Source organism: Trachemys scripta, chromosome 20 (genome assembly GCF_013100865.1).
Source record: "Trachemys scripta elegans isolate TJP31775 chromosome 20, CAS_Tse_1.0, whole genome shotgun sequence".
Taxonomy (NCBI): domain Eukaryota; kingdom Metazoa; phylum Chordata; order Testudines; family Emydidae; genus Trachemys; species Trachemys scripta.
The window spans coordinates 7,492,009-7,517,626 of record NC_048317.1 but is presented as its reverse complement, the minus strand read 5'-3'; the positions used below and the strand labels follow the sequence as shown (position 1 = coordinate 7,517,626).

The 25,618-nt window shown below is 50.7% G+C and overlaps 1 protein-coding gene across 22 annotated transcripts in view; it reads right to left on the bottom strand.

Annotated features, from left to right (window-relative positions):
* MACF1 (microtubule actin crosslinking factor 1) overlaps positions 1–25,618 on the bottom strand; it is a 251,868-nt gene that overhangs the window by 138,498 nt on the left and 87,752 nt on the right. For 11 of the 22 annotated variants that reach the window (XM_034753954.1, XM_034753958.1, XM_034753956.1 and 8 more), the window contains exons 1-10: positions 12,413–13,564; positions 5,437–5,603; positions 4,231–4,343; positions 4,033–4,139; positions 3,238–3,357; positions 3,031–3,126; positions 2,461–2,588; positions 2,237–2,330; positions 882–1,036; positions 326–602 (exon numbers count right to left, since the gene is read on the bottom strand). In XM_034753954.1, the coding sequence (XP_034609845.1) occupies positions 326–602; positions 882–1,036; positions 2,237–2,330; positions 2,461–2,588; positions 3,031–3,126; positions 3,238–3,357; positions 4,033–4,139; positions 4,231–4,343; positions 5,437–5,603; positions 12,413–13,549 (2,394 nt within the window). In that variant the 5' untranslated portion in view covers positions 13,550–13,564. Of the gene's footprint in view, positions 1–325; positions 603–881; positions 1,037–2,236; positions 2,331–2,460; positions 2,589–3,030; positions 3,127–3,237; positions 3,358–4,032; positions 4,140–4,230; positions 4,344–5,436; positions 5,604–12,412; positions 13,565–19,554; positions 19,648–21,473; positions 21,552–24,448; positions 24,551–25,618 lie in introns of those variants that run through there. The other 11 variants (XM_034753976.1, XM_034753977.1, XM_034753961.1 and 8 more) reach the window with 2 other exon arrangements.

The following is a 25,618-nucleotide window of genomic DNA, read 5'->3' as shown; positions in this document are numbered from 1 at the left end:
GAGCCCTGTGCTCATGTCAAACAGGAGGAGCTTGTCAGGCTGAATTAGAGACAACCTTCCACTATTCCCTGCAAACAGCAGGAGCACCATATAGGAAACCAAACCCAGCTCAGGACAAGAGGGACTTCTCAGAAACAAGAGTATCTGGTGACCAATGGCATTCCCTGTGCACCAGGGACCAGCTGCACCACCACAACGTTTGTGGTTTAAAGAAAAAAAAGACAGAAACCCCCTCACATTATTCAGTTTTCTGACTTTTTTTAGTGCCAATACATGCAGCTGAGTCAGCCTGTAGAGCTGGGTAAAGCCCAGGGCATGCACCCACCTGCATCTCTTCCACCCAAGACAGCAGCTCATACACAAATCGGAGGTTGCCTTCATCTTCAGAAGAGGAGATAGCCACAAGCTCCGCCCGGGTCATGGGCTTCCGGAACCAGGAGGTAGAGGAGGTGTGCGTGCCCTTTGTCAAGGGCTCTGCCTTCAAGTGTGTAGTGGTCAGGGTGGACGGCTGTACCAGCTCCAAGGTGGAGAAGTGACCCTTCCGGTACAGGTTAGTGCATTCCAGCCTCAGCGTAACCAGCTCATCTTGCAGCCGGACGATCCTGGAGCAGAGCGGGGGAGGGAAGACAGGAGCCGAGTTACGGATGTCTGGACTCCAGCGGATATATGGAACGACACCTCTTCTCCACAACGATCCTGCTTATCAGGGGTTTGTCTATCTTCTTCCATAACCCAAATGGAAGAAGTCCCACCTCACACTCAGCTGGGGCAGAGCCACTTCCACCAGGACTCGCCTACCGTGCTGCTTAATGCAGCGTATTCATGTGTCTCGGGGCCTATCCCCCAGTCAGCGTTGCTTTCTCATACACACGGCCCCTCACCTGAAGGCCAGCTCCTCCAGCTGGTAGTAATTCTCATCTCGGAGGATCTGCACATCCACCTGCAGCTGCCGGATGAGCCCCTCGCACTCCTGCAGGTACGTGACCACATCGGACTCGTACTGCACTGGCTGGCCAGACTCCAGGTGAGCGGCATCCTGAAGTGAGAGCTCAGAGTTACCAGGGGGACGTGTCATCCCCACTGTACTGTAAGGGACACGCAAGGCAAGAGGGCTGTGTTCTGGTTCAGCCTCCAAAGGATTCATAGACGTTACGGCCAGAAGGGACCATTGATGATCATCTCGCCTGACCTCCCGCGTAACACAAGCCAAAGAACCTCACCTACTGGCTTGTGCATCAAGCCCATAACTTCTGTTCGAGCCAGCGCGATGTCTTTTAGGAAGACATCCAGTCTCGCTATAAAGACTCCAAGTGATGGAGAATCCACCCACCCCTAGGCAAGTTCTTCAAATATTTAGTTACCCTCACTTTAAAACTGGCACCTTGCTTCCAGTCTGAATATGTCTAGCTTCAACCACTGGCTCTGGTTACGTCTTTCCCTGCTAGCTTAAAGGGCCGTCAATGATCAGAAATAATTTCCCACATAGGTACCTATACGCTTTAGGTAGGTCTACAGTGCAATCGGATTGTGACTGCAGCATGCGGAGGCAAACCCAAGCTAGGTCTGAACCAGCTCAAATGACAACAGCAGCGAGACTGCAGCAGAACAGGCTATACGACCAATCCAGACCCCTGCATGCGAACTCCAGCGGCTAACCTCCGCTGCCACAGTTTAACTGCTATTGTTATTCAAGCTAGCGAGACCAAAGCCAGCTTGGATATCTCACACTTCTGATTGCACTGCAGATGTACCATATCAAATCACCTCAGAACCTTCTCTTGGATCAACAGAATAGATTGAACCTCTTAAGACTCATTATAAGGCAGGTTTTCCAGACTGAGTCATTCTTGTAGCTCTATGCTGAACCCTTTCCAATTTTTCAGCATCCTTTTGGAAGCATGGGCACCTGATTGGACACAATGGCTAGTAAGGGTCTCACCGATGCCATATACAAAAGTAACACCACCTCCATACTCCTACTTGATGTTCCCCTGCTAATACATCCAACGATCGCCTTCACCTTCTTAGCTACAGCACAGCACTGGGAGCTCCTGTTCCACCACAAACCCCACGCCTTCTTCAGAATAAGCTCAACATCATCCCAAGGGCGAGGTGCTGAGGTCTAAGCAGAAAGGCAGCTCTGCCAGGCTATAGAGGCAGTGAGGTGGGTTCGAGGAAAGGAAAGAGGACAATGGACACGAGGCAGTGATCCTGGGAGACTAACACCAACACTCACGGCTTGCAGCGTGTTCCTTGCCAGAGTGAGTTTTTCTTCACAGCTCAGAGCACCATTCTGAATTTTGTTAGCGATTTGTAGCAGCAATTCCAGCCTGCGACAAAAGAAATAAAATCAGAGACACGAGCCTCTCCGGGACACTGTCAGCCACCATAGCGGTGGCAGAAGAGAGAATTCTCAACAGGGATCCAGTAAGCTCTACCTTCCCACAGTTCAGTACCAACCTCTCCACTGCTGGCCGCAACGACTTCTCGCGCTCCAGCATCTCTATGATCAGCTTGCCCCATTCCTCCTCCACGTCATTGGGGTGGTAACCCTGGGGCAGCTTGATGCGGCCGAATTCAATCCATACCTGGAAACACAGTAGCAGAACAGCTTCTCTTACCCTGCTCTATTACACCATTGACAGCATCTGAGTGACCTATTCCATTCACATCTATTGGGAGAGGAGGGCACCAGTCTTCTTGGCTATAGCTCTGCATACCCCTAACCTGAAGGTAGCTCCCTCTACACCGCCTTGAGAGCGGCTGCCTCTGTCCTCAGACCACCCTCTCTGAACCACGCAGCCAAGGGGCTAACACACTGCTGGAAGGCGCTTGGATACCACAGTGATTGGAGCAGCAGGAGAACCTATGCCTCAGTAGGGTTGGCTCAGCAATGCTGCTTGCGTTATAATATACCCTCAGGGTTATTTCTGTTTCTCTGTTTCAAAACAAATCCAAATTGAACGTACAGTAAATCTTGACAAACAAAATGTTCCCAGCGACCAGTCACGCAGCTGAGAAGTCTCTTACCTCTAGTAGTTTATACAACTCCTCTATCCTCCCTTTTTCTTGTTCTTTTGTTGGGATTTCTGTTTCTTTGAAGTGTATGTACTGATTATAAAGTGCCTGTAATGGGAGACAGCTGTATCAGCACACAGCCCAAGGCACCATCTTGTGCTACCACCAGTTAAGCCCGAAGCCAACAACTGGCACCAGACACTCCAAGGAAACCCTTACCTTTAGCTCAACAGGGTTCTGGGGGAAGGATGTATCTGACATGAGTATCGTGTGCTGTTTGATCCAGGGGATGAGGGAGTCCACGCGGTTCTGGTACTCTAGCCACCTTGAATCCACCTCCTGGGAGGAAAAGGGGGAGCCATTTGAAGTGCTAATATTGGAAAGCAGCTCCACAAAGCAATAGGCAAAATATTGTAGCTGGGCCCCAATACGTTGCCAGCCAAAGCAGGGGAGAGAACAAACAGAACATGCATCACCGCGACTCAGACTGGCGACATCTGCAGCACAACTCAAGCTGAAAGCACCTCCCCCTCTTGTTTGCAGTTTCACCGGCACTGAAGGGAAAGCAGGACCTTGCTATAAGCTGCTATCTCCAGGGCACCACAGAGCCATGTTACGCCGCTGCCCAGAGCGGAGAATTCAGTGCACAGTCTCAGGCTGGTCACACGCACCCACGAGAACCAAGGGACTTGCACAGGAGAATTAAAGGGCAGCCCCACCTTACTAGGGAAGCTGTAAATTGCCCCACGCTGCTCCAGCTGTGGCAAGCTGACATGAGCTCCAATCCCCACTTCTCTCTCCTGATTCCAGTCTCTGTGCTGGGTGGACCCTCAATGCCTGCTAAGCAGCACAAACCTCCACTGCTTTTTTCTTTTCTTTTTTTGGAGATACCATCTGTTGTGTCTGGAGATAAGGAAGACAACTCACGCCACCCCCAGTCATGACACCCGGTGCTTACAGACCAGCCTTCCATAGAATTGAGGGTCAGAAGATGTAAAAAGCAGCAGTTCTTACTATCGCACTGATCCCGTCTCCTCCCTCGGGGACCTTGGGAAAGGCATCGTAGATTGAAGACACATAAGTTATCACAGACTTCTCATCTGGAGATGGGACATCCACATCTGGGGCAAGGGGACAAAGAAACCCAAGTCAGAGGGGTAAGAGGGGGAGAGGTAATCTTCTACCCAGCTGGGTCAATCACCATCGTCTCACCTTCGGCATCCAGCAACCGGGTAACTCCAAGCCTCTCTGCAACCTCAAAGGCCTGTTCCAGATTCTCCCGGTTACTCTGTATCTGCACCCGCTCCATGTCCACCATATCCGGCCTGTAAGACACACCCAACAGCTCAGAGACAGCCATCTTCACACCTAGCCAAGGTGACACTCTGCTTCTGGTACCGCACCGTGTGTTCACGGCCAGACACCGCTAACCACACATGATACACAGGTACATGGGGACCAAGGAGGAGGAGGGAGGCTCCTAACACTACAAAGGTGGTCGCCAGTGATTCCCCCAAGGTGCCAGGAGCAAGCACTGTTAATGCAACTGGGTATGCAATTTTGCAATAGGACATAAAGTGCAAATGAGGATTAGGACCAGAAGATCTTCACGTTCACGGCAAGAAAACCAGAGACCTCCTGGCTAGTTCTTTGAATCTGCTACATCCAGCTGAGTGCTGGGGGTACACACTGCTTAGGACTCCTAACCCCACAGTTATCCCCCCACCCCTTTTCCATCTTCAAGGGGGGCATTTTGGCATAAGATTTCCAATTCCTTCTGCAAAGTGCTCATGACCCCACTCCTTTCCATTTGGGGGTTGCCCATGGTCAGTCAGTCACTGCCTGACAAAGGGTAACCCAGGTGACTGATGTTGTCTGGAGACATTTTATGATGCTTTGACCCTACTGACAATTTTTGCTCATCTCCTTCACCCTCAACAGCGTGGTCTAGTGGTCAAAGCCAGGAGTCAGCCCTGCTGAGTTCTAATCCCAGCGCTGCCACCAACTCACTGTGCAGCCGGGAGGGAGAGATAATACCACTTGCCTAGCTGCTCACAAGGAGCTTTGTGAGAGGCTTAATTGCGGCTTCAAGAGAGCCTGGAGATGCTCAGATGGAAGGTGCCACTGAAGTGCTAAGTATTATTAGTCACTGAGAGCAGAGTGGGAACTGACAACATTAACAGCACAGCAGCACCTCCATAATCTGGTTTTAAAGCTTTTCTCCCCCCTTGCTAAAAGGCCAACACTCCTTGCAATTGTGCGTGTGCTCAACCTTTTCTGCTGCCGGAGCAGAGCGCCCCTCCTCCATTATTCTATGTTGGGCAGAACTAGGATTTCAAGGTGCAGACTGTTAAATGCAAAGAGAGAACAGGGAGCCTTAACCTCCCCCATAGCCAAGCCACACTCCTCTCTGTGTACCTGTATCTGTGAATGAGAGCATTGAACATCTTCCCGTCGCTCCAGCACGAAGAGAAGTTGGTGCACTTCACTCCCACGTAACCCGCAGTCACCTTCTGCGTCCACAGAAGCAGCTTCTCCTTAGCGGACATGTCTCCTGACTCCCCACTGATGTAGATATCGGAGATCTGTAAAGACATGGTATCGCTGGTTACACGGCACTTTGAAAGCAGGAAGAACCCTGTTGGGCAAGTTATGCAGATTTTATTTCTATATATACACATTATACGTGGGGTCTCAGGAGCCAAACTCATATGAAAAGTCCAAGCCAGGGATCCATATCTAAAGACAGGTTTCAGAGTGGTAGCCATGTTAATCAGTATCAGCAAAAACAGCGTGGAGTCCTTGTGGCACCTTAGAGACTAACAAATTTATTTGAGCATAAGCTTTCGTGGGCTAGAACCCACTTCATCAGAGTGGAAAATACAGTAGCAGGTGTGTACACACACAGACACACACACACACACACACACACACACACACACACACAGAGTACATGAAAAGATGGGAGTTGCCATACCAAGTGGGGGGTCAAGTGCATCTGATGAAGTGGGTTCCACGCCACGAAAACTTATGCCCAAATAAATGTGTTGGTCTCTAAGGTGCCACAAGGACTCCTCGTTATATCTAAAGACAGGTTACGTGAGTACAGCACCTCTATTTACTGCCACAATTGCTAGGATCGATGCAGACTAAAACAAACTGAAAGCTGAGGGCAGGGCAAATTCAGAGTAACTGCACGTAACTCGACTGAAGGCTTTTCAGAGCAAAGGAAGTTTGATTAAAGAGATGCTATAGCCTGTGAGCTTTGAAATGGACTAATATTGCATCCTGGGATGCATAACCAGGGGAATCTCGAGTAGGAGTAGAGAGGTTATTTTACCTCTGTATTTGGTACTGGTGCAACTGCTGCTGAAATACTCGGTCCCGTTCTAGCGCCCACAATCCAAGGAGATTGACAAATTGGAGAGGGTTCAGAGAAGAGCCACGAGAATGATTAAAGGATTAGAAAACCTGCCTTCTAGTGATAAACTAAATAGATGGAGCGCTTTGAGTCTAACAAAGAGAAGGTCAAGGGGTCACATGATTATATCCTATAAGTACCTACATGGGGAACAACTATTTAATAATGGGCTCTTCAGTCTAGCAGAGAAACGTCTAACACAATCCAAGAGCTGGAAGTTGAAGCTAGACAAATTCAGACTGGCAATAAGGTGTCAATTTTTGACAGTGAGAATACTTAACCATTGGAACAACTGACCAAGTATCACGGTGGATTCTCCATGACTGACACTTTTTGAATCAAGATTGGATGTTTCTCTAAAAGATCTGCTCTAGGAATTATTTTGGGGCAGTTCTATGGCTAATCAGCTAATCACAGTGGTCCCTTCTGGCACTGGAATCTGTGAATACCAAGAATTCCAATTTTTACCACCCTCCCCTTCCCCTTTAAAGAGTCTCTCCTGAAATGCTTTCATGTAATTTTTTTTTTTTTTTAATTTTAAAAAAGTTGAAGGTTTTTTCGCTCCCCTGGTGAGGTTTAGTGGGGCCTTCTGGGCAGCCCCATCAATTACACTAGCTAAGGCCCAGCCCTCCTTTCTCATCCCCTGTCTCTGTACACACGCCTGGCTGCTGCTTCTGCAGTTTCAGCTTTGCTGCTTCTGTTATGGGGTGGGGTGGGGGGGAAGGGTAAACACCAGCAACAGTGAAAGTGACAATGCACACAGCGCTGTCAAATGCACAAAGCTAACAACATGAAAAAAGTTAAAAAAAGATATTTTTCCTTTAAGCTCTTTTTCAGTTACTGTGATTTTTAGCGGTTACCTGTAACAATGGTAAGTGCGACATTTTCAGCTGGAAATGTAATCTTTCCCTTTAATTCATCCAGCCAGTCAATACACCCTACCTACAAGTCATCTTTTCTGCACTTCTCCCAGAGAGCACCACAAGAGAGCACCCCGAGATAATCACAGTGGTGAGCGCTTTGGAAATACCTGAGACACACAGACAGGGCAGTGGGGTGAAGGTGCTGGAAGACAGAGAGAAAAATGCCCTTCATTTGCCCCTGTGTTTAAGAGCCAGACACCACACACTGTTAGCATGTCCTGGTGATTTACATTGTGCCCTTTGAAATGGATCTTTCTGAGGGACGTGCATGGAGAACAAGTAGCAATACTCCAAAAAACCAATAAATTCCAGGGCATTAGCAGCAGGTGGAGATGGGAGAAGCCTCTAACCCCTGGTCTTAGAAAGATTTTCCTACCAGAACAAAGTCCTGCTTGGCTAGGTGGCTGTATACCAAGCCCAACTAGAGTCAGCATTGCAGATAACATCTTTCAACAGAGTCTGCCAATCAGAGCATCTCTGCCTCCTATGATGGCTACAGACAGCTTATCAGGACAGCTTTTCCTCCCATGCTGAATTCAGAGAAGCAGCAAGAAATCGTGTCTGGCTGAGCACTCTGGGGTAAAGTACTGGTGCATGGACTGGATCCATCTACTGCCAGGAGACTGCAGAAATGGGCCTGTTCTTACAGTCTAGCAGTGCTGCTGAAGATTCCCAGGCTCAGCTCAGCATAAGATTCACCCAAGCTCTGACAGCAACGCCCCTGCTTGTGCCTAACAATGAATATCTTCGTTCTAAATAAATCCAAGACACAGAGCTCGAGCCAGAGTCCCCTGGAATAGAGGATACTAAACTTAAGTGTTACCGGCTAGACACTGCCAGGGGTCAGGGTTTCTCGTGATCACCTTGAACACACCGCACCTACAGCTGACCTCCGACCCCTTGTTTACCCTGTCTGCTCTCCTCCCATCCCCCACTCACTTCTTTGTCCAGCCACCCCTTAGGTATAGTCTGTTTAGGCTGTAAACCAGGGACTGTCACTGACTATATGTTTGCAGAGTGCCTAGCGTGGCAGACAGGGCAGTTTTGCACCATATCTTTGGAAAACTATATTGTATTAAATGTATGGCCAGTTTGTGTCTCATTGTGAGCCAGGGATGGTGTTCACTCCACGGATGATGACCCAGCACGTTGTTCGTTTTAAGAACACTTTCAGTGCAAATTTGACAAAATGCAAAGAAGGTACCAACGTGAAATGTTTAAAGATAGCTACAGCACTCGACCCAAGGTTTAAGAATCTGAAGTGCCTTCCAAAATCTGAGAGGGACGAGGTGTGGAGCATGCTTTCAGAAGTCTTAAAAGAGCAGCACACTGATGCGGAAACTACAGAACCCAAACTGCCAAAAAAAGAAAATCAACCTTCTGCTGGTGGCATCTGACCGGGGCCGTCCTCACCCATACACAAAGTACGCAGCTGTGTAGGGCATCAGGAAATTGGGGGCACCAAATTTACTGGTGCCCTATGCAGCTGCGTGCTGCTCCAGCCTCAGCCCCACCCCACTCCGCCCCTTCCCCAAGACCCCGCCCCTGCTCCTCCCCGCTCCAGCCCCACCCCTGAGGACTGCAGCACGGCTGGGCCTGTACTCACCGGCAGCGGGAAGTGCAACAGCCCGGCCTCAGGTTCCCCCCTGTCCTCCAAGCCAGCCCCACACCCCTCCACACGGAAGCCTGGGGCCCCACACACACACACCCCGCGGGAAGGCTGCCTAGGGTCCCAGAATAGTTGGGGCCAGCTCTGCATCTGACTCAGATGATGAAAATGAACATGCATTGGTCCACACTGCCTTGGATCGTTATCTAGCAGAATAGTGGTTGAAGCATCAAGGGACATATGAATCTTTAGCGCATCTGGCATGTAACTATCTTGCGACGCTGGCTACAACACTGCCTGTTCTCACTTTCAGGTGCTATTGTAAACAAGAAGCAGGCAGCATTATCATCTGGAAATGTAAAACAAACTTGTTTGTTTCAGCGATTGGCTGAACAAGAAGTAGGACTGATTGGACTTGTAGGCTCTAAAGTTTTACACTGGTTTGTTTCTGAATGCAGGTTGTTGTGGGTTTTTTTGTATATAATTCTACATTTGTAAGTTCAACTTTCATGATAAAGAGATTGCACCACAATACTTGTATTAGGTGAATTTAAAAATACTATCTGTTTTGTTTTTTACAGTGCAAAAACTTGTCATCAAAAATAAATATAAAGTGAGCACTGAACACTTTGTATTCTGTGTTGTAATTGAAATCAATAGATTGGAACATGGAGAAAACATCCAAAATATTTACAAATGGTGTTTATAATATTTTAAATGGTATTCTATTATTGTTTAACAGCGCGATTGAGATTCAGTTTTTTCATCGCTTGACAGCCCTTATTTTCACCTGGCTCCTACTGCTCACAGTGGCCAGCTCCAGTGAAGATTCCCCTGGCAGGGAGGGGAAAGGAAACTGCCGGGCTAGAGGCAAAGGATCCTCCCTCCCCCAGACGTCTGAGGAAGACTGCGGAAGCACAAAGGGGAGCGGCAGTAGTGTAATTGGTATGCCGCTGCTCACCTCCCTCTCCGGAGTCTGACACGCTTATCACACAAAAAACTGCTCTTTGTCAGTTGCTGCCACACAGCCGGCTTTGGCTTTAACTCTTCCGGACCCAAAACAGGGATTTCCTTAAAGCAATGGGCTGATAGCCCAACAGGATCACATGACACAGCAGCTTGCGAGGCACCACGGCCATAACAAATGCACAATGCACCTCGCATACCGTCTAAATAACTAACAACAGAGTCGTCCGTCCCCAGATTACTGGGTCTTTGCCTGCCTCACTCCCCAGGCTGGAGGAAGGGACAGAAAATGCAGCTACATCCACAGGATCCCCACGTATGGGATGGATGCTCCACTGTACTACTAATACTGAGGGGCGGTACCACCACCTCCTCCTTTAAAAGCCTGCTCTTGGGATAAAGGAATCTGAGAGAAGGGGTGATGAGCATATGGAACCTGAAGCTCAAGCACAGAACCTTCCTTACTCATGCATCAGCTCACAAAATTCCTCTGATTTTTTTTTTTAAAGACCAACCACTTTTATCAAGACAGCGGCGCTCTGTTCCCACTGATCTTGATGTCTAGAATCATAGAATATCAGGGTTGGAAGGGACCTCAGGAGTTATCTAGTCCAACCCCCTGCTCAAAGCAGGACCAATCCCCAGACAGATTTTTGCCCCAGATCCCTAAGTGGCCCCCTCAAGGATTGAACTCACAACCCTGGGTTCAGCAGGCCAATGCTCAAACCACTGAGCTATCCCTCCCCCCTAAATACAGAGCTGCCTTCTCCAGTCCATCAAGGTAATGGCCATGGCCAACAAGCCAAAATATTCAGCATCAAGCTCCTTTTGCCTACTGATCCCTACATCTCATGGGCCAAGCCCCACCCCCAGCAGCCCAAACTGCGCTGAGAATCTGGACCGAGGTACTCAAGTCCATCACAAATCAGAGGAGGCCCTTCCACTCCCCAAACTGCAGAGAATAGTGACGCCCTCCTCTGAAGCAACCCCCAAAACAAACGCAGCATCTTCTGCCACCCACAACTCCAAATACAGACACAAGAGACCTCTGGCCACAAGTCCAAAATACAAGGAGACAATTTCACTGCCCCCAAAGCATAACATACAATAACCAATCTCTTCCAGCAACCCCTCCTATATCACCAGGGCCTTGAGCCAAAAACCCAGCGTACACTCATCTAGCCCTTCCCAGGCCAAAATACACCCCACTAGCCGATGCCCACCCAACCCCTTTGACTATCCGAGGCACAGCACTCCTTCCAATCACTCCCTTTTCTGTTCGCATTCCCCTGGACCACGAACAGCATTGCTGCTCCAGGGCAGGAGTCTATTGCCCGAGAGGAGATGGACTTGGACTGGCTGAGTTCACCTTCACCCCAGAGGAGTGAGGCCGCTTTTCCTCTTTGGAATCACACCGGGTTGACAGGAACTAGACAGGACACCTGTAACACGAGCGCCTTCCCTCTCTCCGCTGATTAACGACCCAATCGCGCTTCTCTGTTTGAAGTGCTCTCTGCCCTACCATGCTACAGGTTTGAGGCTGAATGGGGGGGGGGGGGTCCCACCATTTCAATCATGTTCCCTATACACTCTAGGCTCTTCTGGTCTCTGCCCCCTTTCCACCCCACAGAGTGACAGCAGCCAACAAAAGTACTTGGTAAGTCATCAGTGATGCCAGTTTCAACTCTCCCCCCCCCACTGATAAATGCTAGAAAATGCTACTAAAGCCAAGGACGTCACTACTGAATGTTGCTGCCTGGCCCTGTCTGGCTGCAATGCACCCATTTTTAGGACCATTCTAACAAGCCTCCTTCTTAACCAACACACTTTGCAATACCGCCCCTTCCCCCATTTTTAATTAGTGCCAACATTTCACAGAAACGTTAAATGCGTGAAAAGGGCAGAGCGTGCACGCCACACAAGTGTCAGAACGGAGGGAATGTGCTGTTAGCAACCCCTTGAAAGTGGGTGAACATGCTAACTACAGTCAGTGCATCTCGAGTGACACACAGGCAATTACACCTAAAACACAAGTAATTGCCTTCCCACATCCTCCTGCTTCTACTTCGAGTGCTGTTCCAGCTCTCTACCTGCACACTCTAGGTAGATTACAGGGGAGAGGCAGCAAAGTACAAACAGGGTCAGTCTACAAGCAAACAGCCCATGCACTCCCTGCTCTCCTAATCTGACATTCCTAACAGATGGCCATTCAAATTACACCTGTGGACTATCAGAGCCATGCAGCTCCTCAGGGTGGAGACAGATGCTTCTTCAGCATTCTGAATCAGATTTAACCGGCCACTTCTCCATACGTGGCTGTAATTCACAGCGCTAGACACAGGGCTAAGCAGACTGGAGTCAACTGGGAAGAAAACTCTCCCAGGGAAATGGAGGGCTGGGCTGGGCCACTGATATTCAGGACAGCATCCCCCCCGTCTCTGAAAGATGGTTCATTAAATGAATACAAGCACCGACCTTTCCTCCAGAAGGCTTCACGGCCTTCTCCGTCCTGCCCCTCTGAACCTGGCTGTCCTCCTGTGCAGGGAGTGTGCAGCCATCTTCCAAGATCGACCCCGAGATCTGACTGGCTACAATATCCCTGGTGGGCTGATGGGACGAGTCACTCCCATATCCTGAGGAGGGCTGGGCAGTGCTGGTGGTCGGCCCGCTGAACGAAGAGTCACTCTGAGAGGCAGGTAGTTTAGTGCCAGGCTGGGTCCAGGTGCCCTCTCCCCCCTTGAGGGCAGGTTTCTCTCGTGACAATGACAGCCTTTGGGACTTCTCAAAGCCTTGGTTTTCCACCTGGTCCACCATGGGTGACGGTGTGGACAATTCTGAGATGGTGCCTGGCTCTACGAACCACGAACCTGTCCACGTGGCACTTGAAATACTTTCATTCCCTTCTGTATCCCAGGCCTCTGGAGACCTGCCAGCCTCCACCAAAGCTGCAGGCTTCTCTGGCCCTTGTCCGCCCGCTGGCTCCTCTCTAGACACCGCGTTACACCTGGACACAAGCTGGTCTTCATCCTTCCTCTGGTAGTCTTTGACTGCAGCATCCCTTTGTAAAGGCAACAGCACAGCTCGGCTGCTGCCAGCTCCTGTCCTTTGAAATTCAACCAGCCTGCTCACAGCCTTCTCACAGTTCTTCTCCGCAGGGTTGTCTAGCAGGCGTGCAATGACTGTGGTGCCCTCCTCAGGGAAACGCCTCCTGCCCCCAGACCCTGAGGGCCAGTGCTCGACCACCAGCTGAGCCTTCTGGACTTCCCCTTGAAATCTCTCTTTCACCTGTACAAGGAGACCCTGAGGCAGTGCCTCCGGACTTGAGCTGGGATTAGGATCCGGGGACTGTGAAGTGCCTTGGTGCAGGGTCTTGGCAATTTCCTCTCCTCCCTCCTGCTGAGGCTGTACTTTGAACTTCTCCACTGCCTCATCATCTTCAGCAATCTCCGTGCCCGGCAAGGGCTGCTCCTTGGGATTTGCCTCTGGCACCGTTCTCTTCTTCCCCCTCCGCTTCCGTTTAAAACGAACCCTTTTTTGGGGGGACAGAGGAGCCTTTCCTGGGCCAGCAGCCTGTTCTTTCGGTTCCTTAACGCAGCCCAGAGAATTCCCCATCTCCTCCAAGCAGAAAATGCCAGCAATAATGCAGCTAAGCTGGTCCCAGGCTCCTGGATAAATCCTGACCTTAGCTTCATCAGCTTAGATGCACATTTTAAAACACGCAGCACTGCGGGCAATCCCCCATATTCTCTCGCTCACCCTCACTCACACACACGGAGTCACTCCCAGCTGCTGCTGTTCCAGACAGCCATCTTACAGACTAGGAGCTGCAACAAGACAAATTCAAAGCATCTCACTGCAGTTCAGAAATCACTTGACCTAAAAGCAGACAGAGACCGGATTGGCTGCAGCTTTCTCTCTCCAAATATGAGGTAATTGGAGCACTGCCCTCGGTAACACAAACAGAAAGCAAGAACCAGACAGAAATCGGGGGAGAGGGAGGGAGGGAGAGGCTGGGGGAGGATGTGGGAGAGGGGGGGGAAAGGAGGGTGGGAAGTCAGAAAAAGGGAGGTTGAGCAAAGGTAGCATAAAGAAAAAGGTGGGGAGAAGTAGGGGGAAGCACGGAGGAGACGGGGAGACTCAGCCTGCATACCAACGGGAAATCCCATGGCCAACGCTGCGTGGGAAACCCACAAATTCCTGCCCCTAGACGGAAACAGATTCCTCTGGGCTACGGTCAAGGCGTTTGGGAGGGTCGGCTCACACTGCCTGATGTTTACTCGGAGTCTGTATTCCTGACTGTTGTCAAATAAACAGCCTCCGACTGCTCCACTCTGGCAATAGGCAGGCTGCTTTTCCTCCAATCACAGCGGAGGAGCATACGGCGGGAGTGGAACCTCCCCAAAGGGTTAACCGTCCTTATCGCTGCACAGGACAGCCAATTCCAGAGCAGCTTGGGCACCGTTCGAGAAGGGGAGTCTCTGGGTGCTGAAACGTTAGGTCAGCAGCACACACCCTAGTGCGATTTCCGATGGTGGAGCAGCAGAGTGCATTAGTGCCCATCCTACCTTCTTCCTGCATCCCCAAGGTGAACTCAAGCTCCCCTGCACAGTGCTACCATGGCCATGTCACCCTTCCACCCTACGCAGAGTCACCCGATGGGGACCAGAGCCCCACAGGACTCAGTGCTCACCGTCTCCACAACACACACACATGCACTTTGTGACTAAAACCCAGCACCCTGCCTGCCCCACCCCTCCCCAGAGAGTGAGGATTTGGCTGGGTTGGAAGAGGGAGCTCTGACCCTTCCCTTCCTTGTAGCAAAACACACGTCACGCACTAGAGACCTGCAGCAGCCACCCCATCCTCTGCCCGCCAAACAGAGCCCAATGGCAGAGCAGCAAACAGCCGAGTGGCCAACTGCAGCTTTCCAAACCCAGAGACACCAGCTCCTAGAGTGCTCCCTCCTAGTGCCCCTGAGCTGAGGTTTCATTCGTTTCCTTCCAAGCCTCCTCTCAACCAGCAAGGGGCTTGTTCGTGTCAAGATAAAAGGCAAAACAAACTACGGGCCCACCTCTCCCGCGCAGGGTTTGCACCGGCCCCCCCAGCAAACGGGGAGACGAGTCATGGTCGCTAGGCCTGCAGTGCAGAGATCGCACCAGCAGCTCGAAGCACAGGACGCTGCACTGCCCCTCAGCTGTTTCTTTGCAGCAGCGGGCTATGAACTTTCAAATATGGAGGACATGAACGAGATGAAGGGGTTAGCAATAGAGCTACATCCCTAGAAGAAATCTCCTTATTCCAGGCAGAGAGACACTGTACAACAGGGAGCATGTAAGCCCAGGGAGCAGGCCCAGCTGTAAGCACTTAATCTGCCTGGGCCAGACCAGCTATCCTCAACAAATCCCCACGGCTGGTAGGTTGTCACATCTTGACTGGGGAGGGAGCAAGCCAGAAACAGCTCCAGGACAGTGCCGCCGGATGGCTCCTGCACTCCCATCCGTCTGCCTCAGAACTGCAGTACCCTCCCTTTGAAATCCAGCCCGTCCTGCAGGCCCACTGCAGTGCAGCAGCACCACCTAGCGTCCCCCGAGACAGCCGAAACGAGCCGAAAAAATGGGGAAGAGGCCCCTTTTTATCCTCGCCTCTGACTGTCGGCACCTCACTTTGTAGGGTCTTAGGAAATAGGGAGAGGAGGTGGCCACATACAGACAAGGATAGTTCATTCACCTTCTACTTAGGGCTTGAATTCACTCATTTTGTTTCTCAGTGCTGGAGTGAGGTCAGGGCTCGAGCTGATGGTCACACAGGAATAAGAAATAATTATGGCCGAAAAATAACATGAGGCCGAATACATCACACGCCCCTAAGAGTTCTCAGTCTGCTTTGCGTTCTGACGCTGCTCAACTCTTACGGTTTCCAACGCCCACAGCACTCACTCTAGTGAGAGTCTAGTCGACACATTTAGGCCCAGATTTATAGATACACTCATGCATCCAGTTTAGGGAGGGCAAATCTGCCATCGGGGTAGCCTGAGAACATACCCCTAAAAGCCAAGATTCAAGTTCCCAAGAGTTAACCAAGGTAACCAATAGGCGCTTGAAGGGAATCCTCACAACATCGCAGCTCTGGCTGTGCACTTTTGTGGGCTCTGACTAGAGATGAGTGTGAACACCTCAAACTTTGCCAAGCCCAGGCTCAGTGGCGGCCCATCTATTTCTTCCCAGCGAACAGGGAGGGCGTCATTCAGAACAGAGAGCTGACAACAGAAATGCGTATGGATGCTCCAGCTCTTACTCCCTTGTACCAGCCAGGAGGGTTTCACTCTAGAAGAGGGAGCAGGATTTTCACAAGTAACTAGTGACTCCTTTAACTTGAGGCCCTGATTGTTTAGACCCCAGGCTAACACTTCCAAAAGAGATTAGGGATTTCGGACACCCAATTTAAGACACCGTAAAGGGGCAGGGCCTGGTTTTCAGGAAGTGCTGAGCACTTCCCTCTGAAAATCAAGCCCCCTTTAAGATGTCTCACTAAAATCACTAGTCTCTTTTCAGAGCGTTCGCTAGGAGTCTCCCCATTGGCTCCCTGAATGGAACAATTCTCAGGAATTTGTTCACACAGGAACAAAGAGGGCAGCGAAGGCCGATTGGTCTCACACTACGAACCTCTAGCCAGGTGCTCGGGGCCCCTTCAGGAAGCAGACAAATGCACCAAAACAGGCAGACTCTTGCACTGACAATGAAGGCAAGTGACTGATGAAGTGGTGTTAATTCCTCCACAGTATACAGCCTCTCACCTCCACCGATTGCAGAAGCAGGGAGCCGACCAGTATAAACACACCGTGCCCTAGAGAGCTGCCCATGCTTAGCCAAACAACCAAACAAGAACACAGCCACAAGACGGGCAAAAACTCAATCACAAGCTATACCTGCAGGCAGAAATGCAAAAATTAGCCAAGTCAGTGACCCCAACACAGCTCCAGAGCACCCTGCATCCCAGAAGGGCAACAGCTGCCAAGGGAGACGGGCAAGGAATGCTCAGGACAGGCTAATACATGCTACCCGGACTTGCATATACGCACAGAGAACGGGGAGCGAAACCGGTTTGGTTACAGGCGGCTCCAGGGTGCTGGATTCAGAGAGGCCTGCTCAGTGAAAATCTTCTGCTTCCTCCCAGGCAGCTGTGGCCACTGGGCCGCCATCAACAAATAAAACTCCACAGAACCAAACTATTCTTCAGTCAGCTAGCGCTGGGATTGCCCTCGCGGAGCAGAATGATGGAGTTCCTGTCAGTGGGAAAGCGGGGGGCTGGATTACCCCATTCCATGCGTGTGGGTCTAGCACGCCCGTTAACAATGGTCACCCACAGCGACAGGAGCTCTGCAGTGAGGAATGCCACTCAAACTCATCTGTCCACCCAAAGAACCTGGGTGAGGAAAACTCAAATCCCGTGGAGAACAGCTGCCAACAAAGGGCAGGAAGCACAGGCGCTCCCAAGGCCACCCCGTAGCGCTGGCGTTCCCTCTATCCTGACTCCACCAGCACGCCATTGCTGTGCCTGACAGCACCCTGGCGCGCCGAGACTGCAGCGCCACCTAAGACACTCCATCACACCCCATCTCACTGCCCACACGTCGACGCAGCAGCTCACATGCCTGGCACAAGGCACTGCCCACTGCTCAGCCTCAAACACGGCGATCCGAGCCGACACAGAACCAACGCACGAGCGTGACTGTGCTGCCGCACGTGCTGCCTTTCTGCTGACATCTAAGACTGATGTCCTGACGGCCTGTGGCATCAGAGACCCTGTGACATGTTCTGTACGAACCTGGGTGCTAATCTCAGTATCATGGTCAACTCCCACTTGGGCAATTACACTCCGCCAACCTAGATTCCTCCTGCATCCTCAGCTGGCTGGGCTGTAATCGTCCGCTCACATCCTGAACTGCTGAGTTGCATTGCCACGCGGCTGCTGGCTTCCACACAAGAGAAAGGAGCTGCGGTTACTAATTGACTGGACAAACTATACATAGAGGAGAGTGCGAAGGACAGAGAGCTTTTGGAAGGAAGGCTGCTGTATAAACGTGAGATCACTGTAACCGAAGGCACCCCTATATTCAAACCCGACACACTATCGTAATAATCCTTGTACACAATATGTCTTGTATTGTGAAAACGAATAACTCGCTGGTCAACATCATCAAGGTGAAACATGTGTATACGTAAAATTATGAATTCCCCCGAATGACGTTGGCAGCACACGTTCAAACCCACTTAGCCCCAATTAGGCAGAAGCGATTAAGCAGGCCTATCTTAAACAAAGGAATATGTGTTTACCTCAATTTACATATAAGTAGTAAACAAGGCCCTTGAGACAGCGAAGGGGCAGGAACAGACCGAGCTGCATTTTAGCAAACAGCAGCATGGAACCTCTTTCACTACCAGAAAGTCTTTGTCTTCCCGGCTGGAATGAACCTTATCCTGGGGTAACCCTCAGGAAAATGCATTTCAAAGGGTGACTGGATTGTACAAGTGAGGGGCAAAAACACACCATGGTATCTCTGCCTATCCATCTCGCTCTCTCTTTCATCAAAGACGACAAAAGAAACCAGCCCTTTGGGGGCAGATCCTGACTTGAGACTGTTCTCAGCAATGCTGCTGGGAACTTGTGGTAAGAATTTACCTTGAACCAAGTCTAGTTTGTTAAGTTTAGTTACTGGAAAGTTTCTCTTCATTTCTCTTGTAACCATTTCTGACTTTAATGGCTTGAACTTGCACTCACTTAAAATCTCTCTCCTTGGAATTAAATAAACTTGTTTTATTCTTGAATCAAAACGAAGCCAGTGCTGTCTTTGAACTGAACTGTGACGGTGTCTCCATTTAGGGTAGGAAACGGTTGTACATTGACCCCTTACATGGGCAATGGACCTCCAATATCTGGACTGTCCAGGAGAGGGCTGGACAATGCAACACACATGTTTTTGGGGGGAAATCTGGGACTGGGAGTACGTTGGGGTCACTGCAGGTGGTAACCAAGGCTGGTGGAAGTCGGAGTGTGACTGGAGTGTGCTGGCAGGCTGCAGCTACACACAGACAATCCGGGGGTGACCTGCATTCTGTTTGGCTGTTTGCAAGGGGCCCAGGTTGGGACTTAAAGCAGCAAAGCTTTGCAAGGCACCCAAGTTTGCAGGGCAAGTGGGGACCCAGCTCCGCACTGGTCTGGACTGCATCCTGGAATGTCAATCACACACTCCCCAGACGCCCTTCTCCAAATTTACTCTCCCGTTTCCCCTGCTGAATGCGCTGAAGAGCCCTGGAGGGCTCAGCTTTCCAGCTCAGCTGAGCAAACAGCAACTGCCAATAACCTTGGTGCCAATCAAAGGGCCACAGCACACACAATCCATCATTAGTGATTTAATTATGTAAATGACCAGAGAAGGGAATTCTTATTCTCTGCTGGCCTAGTCTCCATGACACTGCTATATATGCTAATCCTCCAGACCAATCCATATGAAGGCATTACCATTAAACATACTCATGTTCGCCAGACAGATGCCAGAGCCCTTGAGACCCAACATGTCCCCCTTTCCGCGCTGTGCCATCAACAAGTCACATCCCTACCTGAAAGTGGAGAATAATGGTCCATATGAGTCCCAAGGTCAGCTTCGGGTTGCCATCTGTAATGTCATCATTGCGAATGTTCACCAGCTTCACCTGTAGGGAAGCACCAGGGACTGTCAAAACTTCAATCCAGATGCTTCAACAAAGAGAGGAGTGACTTCTCTCCAACCACTTCACCACCGCCCTGCCCGCCCCAAACCAGTCACATGCAGCTAGCCGGTGCAATCTATTGGCCAGATGATGGGACAGGGTCTCCAGGCTCCAACATTCTATTCCCACCCCTGCCACTGACTCGCTGCGTGATGAGGAGCAAAAATCAATCCGTGCCTTTTCTGTAAAAGAAGGATTGAAATAACCATTTTTCAATTCCCTAGTGCCTCCCACCGAAGGACCTTCAAGTGCTTTACTAGCATTGTCTTATTTTGGTTTCTACAAAGAGTGCCTTGCCCCTACAGCCCCAGGCACTTGTGCATAATTTAAAATCTACAAAGCACATCATGTAGCTAGGAGAGCACACCCAAACTCAATCACCCCCACCCGCACCGCAAAAATCAATCAGCGCAGGAATTAAGCCCGAGATCACAACACTCTTGAGAGGCAAGCAAGCACGTGTGATCCCCAGGTTTGCAGCTGGAGAGACGGGAGAGGTGAAGTGCCTTGTTCAAGGTGACATGGGAAGCTTGTGGAACAGCAGGGAATGGAACCCATTCTTGATACCCAAACCTGTGCCTAAACTGGGATGATACTTGCCCATCTCACAGGAGCCTTCTGAGGGGGAACCCGTGTGTGTAGCTGAGATCCCCAGCTTAAAAGATGCCATAAATACATGAAGCATCAGCACCATCTGCAGAGCTACCAGCAAACAGAAACCTGGGTGGGCACTGGTATGTCTGGATACTCCTGTTTACCTCTTGGCTCCCAGAAGGAGGGGAGTCTCGGGGGGTGGGGGTGGGCAGGTCTATTCAGTGCCCCTTCAGTTAGCCAGAGGAGTAAATCTCTGCTTCAGCACAACCGATGCAATTCAGCATTGTCACCTATCATGACTGTGTTGTGACTGAGGAGTGACAGAACAGGCAGGACAGGACTCCCCGCCCCGTGAGCGGCAGGCATTTCACCTGCAGACAGCAGGCACCGCTGGAAACATCCCTCTGCTTAGGGGTTGAGAGTTCTGGCTGGTTAGAAGGAGGGTCTATTACATCCACTTGAGGAAATGTCCGACAGAGACCAGACTGAGCTCTTAGGGGCCCAGCACTTCCTGAACGCTGGGAAGGGGGAGGACAGAAAGGGACCTCCTGTGTCATGGGATCTAGCCCCTCGTTATCTCACGCAACCCCGACATAAAACTCACCAAGCTCCATCTTCAAACTAGTTTGCTTGGCTCAAAATACTCCCACTGGGAGGCCGTTCCAGAACCTCACTCCGGCAATGGCTAGAAACCGTCTTCTAACTGCTAGCCTAAATCTATTCATGGCCAGGTCACACCCATCTGTTCCTGGGCCAACATTATCCTAAGGACACCGGAGGAGCTCCCAAGCATACGCTGCACTCGGAGCTGACCAAGTCAAAGTCTCTGGGACACAGGAACGCTGCGGGGCTCTAGGGGTTGTATCCATCTGAGACACTTCCTGGAAAAAAGAGTCCTAACTCCCCATTCTGATCCCCCATCTCCAGGCGGCGTGGATGGCCCTGAGCACTCACAGCACCCACAAGGGAAGGTACACTCTGCAGTGCTGCCACTGACTGGCATCTAGATGCCCTAGGGATGGGCCCGGCAGACATAAATGGACAGTGCTTCGTTACGCCCCATTGGACGCCCCTGGCACAAGCTGCAGTGGGAATCAGAGCAGGTGGTGCAGTGAGAACACTCAAAACATGTTCAAAACGGGAACGTGGCCTGTGAGCATCAGCCCGGCGCTTACCTGTCGCTGCTTCAGGAAGTCCAGAGCAATCTGCACGTTCTGTAACCTGTGGAAACGCATCCTGCCCTTCTCACGTGGCTACAAAACAGAGGCAACGCGTCAGTCCAGCCATCCCATGGCAGCAGAACTCGGGTGTCTTTGATACACATGCACAGATCCAGTTCCACCCCTTCCCCCAGGGGCACTTCCTAAGCCTCCTACAGGAAGTATCAGAACCCACAGAGACCCTTCCTCTCGCTGAGGACTGGGGGAGCTCACTTGATTCCAAGCACCAGCCTAATTATGTTCCCTCTAAGTCTGAGCAAAGACCACGACAGTCAAGACACTTGCTTGGCCTAACGTGCACTCAGTGTGCCACCTAGGACGGCCATCTCCTCCTCTCTCAGCCCCAACCTAACAGCTGAGGCACAGACAGATCTGAGCAGGAGACAACAATTCGCTCCCAGAGGGTGTCGCCATAACAGCAAAGCAAGGGCCTAAAGGAGGAAGCCTAGAAAGATGCAGATCACAAAGATTCATGGATACGGCGAACACACTTCACCAACGTGTGTCTGTCTTTCCTGCTAATACACTGCCGTGGCCTCTTGCCCCCTTCTGGCTGCTTAACACTGTCCTGTTCTATGCAGACGAGTCTTTATTAGCCCACAAATCCCCTCTGCTGGGGCGTGGAGATAGGACCCTCCAAGTAACTATCTCCTGCTCCCAGCCCATCCATTGACCCATGGACCTGACCACAGACACCGACTTGGCCGCTCTACTTGTGACCTCAACATTTGCCCCTACTTTCAGCATCACACTTTGTTCCCTTGCCTCTGCAGGCAAGAAGCTAGTGCTGCCCCCGCAGAGAGCTAAACCGGAAACAGCCACAGGCCCTGAGGGCTCACGCAGTCAGGCCGGCCTGCTCCGCCACAGGGGCGTGCTTGGGTGTACACCCTATGCTCAGCTACCAGCACAACCGCTTGGACAGGGGAGAGGACAGTTTGAAATTAAGTGAACCACCTTGCTGCCAACCTGCCCACAGGTGGGAGGGTCCTGTAGGCCCAGGTGAGAGCAACCTTGAAATGGTAGGTGTGTACTGCAATAGCGAATGGACTACTAGGGCAGGGAGGAGAAAACACAGTCTCAGCACCAGCTGTGTCTGTTTCACTACTACATGGACCTCAGTGCTTTCTGTCTCCAAGGGAGCTGACCAATCACAGTCAGGCTACTGGCCAATCTACGCAGCAGCATCCATGCTGGGCTACTGCTCTGAATCTCTCTCTAATGCACAAGGAGGGGCAGCTGCTCTGCATCCGAAGAAGTGAGGTTTTTTACCCACGAAAGCTGATGCCCAAATAAATCTCTTAGTCTTTAAGGTGCCACTGGACTCCTTGTTGTTTTTGCTCCAGTGAGAGTCTGTGATCCATCCAGGAGCAAACAGTCCCGTTCAACCACCAGCCCCACCCAGCTCCAACACCTACATTTAATCTGATTCATTTACAAATAGCAACTCTGTGCCGAACAAGGGCTTGGGGAAGGGGTGGGAGCTCTGCTGAACAGCGGATCGTGCGCAGAAACTCAGAGCCAGCACGCAAACCCAGCTCTGAAACGAATCGATACGGAAAGGAAGGGAGTTGGGGGTGGGAAACTCAAAAGAAGCAATGGTTTCTAAAAACAAAACGAGAGGTGTCAATTGTCTGAGGAATCAATAGCAGCAAAGAGACTCTCTGGGTCAGCAAAGACAAAGCACATTTCTTTCCTTGTTGGAGGAGGAAAGCCACAGGAAGGTCGGCCTATGCTCCAGCCCCTGGCAGAGAGGTGCAACACGCTAGTCATTTCCTGTGCCACACCACTGCGGCTGCCAGAGTGGCTCGGGAGGGGGAGCAGAGAAGAGAGCTGTAGAGCAGGAAGGCACAGCCCAGATCCAGAGGGCTGGTAAGAAATGGGATCATTTCTACCAGCCAGAATGCTCTCGTTCTTCCTTCAGGGAGGTGCAATCCCCTTTGGCTTAATCCTTGGCTTGGGGAAGGGTTGGGCCTGCTCCACATCAGAAACACTGAGAATATGTTGCTTAAAAACAGATCTGTTATCATGCAAGGTTAATCCTTGCTGTCTGACAGCAAAGCCACTGTACCCGGTGCACATGGGTGTGGTACACAAGGCAGAGCAGCCCCATGCAGTGAGTGCGGTTAGCAAACATCAGATGATTTATCCTAAAGGTTGTTTGCTCCATGTGAGTGGAGAGAACAACGCGTCCCATCCCAGAGCGTGCAGGACCCCAGTGGCTTTATCTGGGGGTTCGTGAGAGCCAGGGGGTCATCTAAGAGCGTGCTCCCTCTCCCCTCCCCCGTGAATAGACAGCTTTCATGCTCTCACAGCAAGTGGGTCAGCATTCTCACACTGCAGACCACCAACACTGTAATGCACTCTCAGATAATCCAGTTAACTTTAACACTGCACTGTCCAGAAGGAATATGGGATTAGCTGCCCTTTCGTTTTCGCTCTTCTCTTCCCCAGTACACACCCCACACATCACTCCTCTAGTCTAATGTGCGTCTGGGAAATTTATTATCCGTGAGCAAGAACCAGCTGCTAGTGGAAAGGAGCTATAGCGAATTCTCCATTAACCCACCTGAACCTGAGGATGGGGAAGGCCAGAGGTCACTATGGTATGTCTACACAGCAACTAGACACCACAGCTCAGGCTCGTGGGGCTCGGGCTGGGGGCTGTTTCATTGCTGCGTAGAGGTCAGGAACCTGGGCTATAGGACCCTGAGAGGTTGAAGGGTCACAGAGCTCTGGCTCCAGCCCAAACCCAGAAACCTACACAGCAATGAAACAGCCCCGAGTCAGTTGGCACAGGCCAGCCGTGGGTTTTTCTTTGCTGTGTAGACATACCCTGTGTGCCCTATGCAAAGCTTGGTTACATCTGGACTATCTGATGGCACTCCAGTGTCAGTCTGTATTACATTGCTCCCAGGAGGGAGTCAACCTACTGCATCACCATCCTCCTCCTCCTCCTGCTCTTCACTGCTCGTGCGACGCCAGGAGGGCGCTTTTGCCAGGCGGAGGGTCTTCTGGCCTGAAGGGTCCTTTTGCTAACAAATGTGGCACAGACAACACCAGTGGGATAGCCACAGAAAAACAGAAAGGAACTAAAAATGCAGCAACATGGGAAAAGAAAAAGAAACACATTGCTCGCCGGCCTCCCTCCCCTGAAAAGGAACATGAAGACTAGCTGGTTATCCTGGATACTGCCTGCGTCTCCCCTGGGAACGCTACTGGGGCTTGATTCAGACTAGCGAGGTAGACACAATGGCAAGAGTTAAAGTAGATTTTGAAAGAGCTGGAAACTCAGAGACAACATGTTTTAGATCAAATACTCGTTCCTGGGCTTATCTGAGGAGTAACTGGATGAAATTCTGTGGCCTGTATTATATAAGAGGTCAGACTAGATGGTCATGTGTAATGGTCCCTTCTGGCCTTAAAGCCTGTGAGACAGCGCCATCAACATTTAGGGCAGAATAGTCTAAGATTTCCTCCTGTCTTAGCTGCAGCAAACGATACCGCAGTATCTATAACACTCCAACCACTTCTGCCTACCTACATGTGATTTACAGTAAAGGCTGCCTAAGCAGAGATTTCCCTAGGATAAAACTCACTCCAAAAGTCAAAAATGTTGTGGGGAGGGGCGTGATAGACCTTTGAAGCATCTAAATCCAACATCCACAAAGTGTAGTTTGGCATTTCAGGAGGGCAGCTGAGTAAGTTACGCATCTTCTCACGGATCCTATTTTAGGGGTTACTAAAATAATTCCCTCTGTGTTGCACCAAAAATTAGCTTCCAAGAGCTAACTAGGCTTGTTGGTCTAAAAAGGGGCAAGTGATTCTACTCTGCCCCAGATGCCAGAGAAGATGTTTGCATCCTGGAGAACTAGCTACCTCTACAGATCCAGCTCGTAGAGTGGTTGCTAAGCACGTGACAGGAAAGCCTAACATGCTACTAAAGAAAACAGATGGAAAAGCGCGGACACTAGAAACCTACAAACTTTGGTGTCTAAATTGAGAACAAACACCAGCAGGAAACTCCAAACTGGCAGTTAAACGGCTCAAGACAAGTTTATCTGCAGCTGCACTGCTGATTTTCAACATTTAGGAAATTCTTG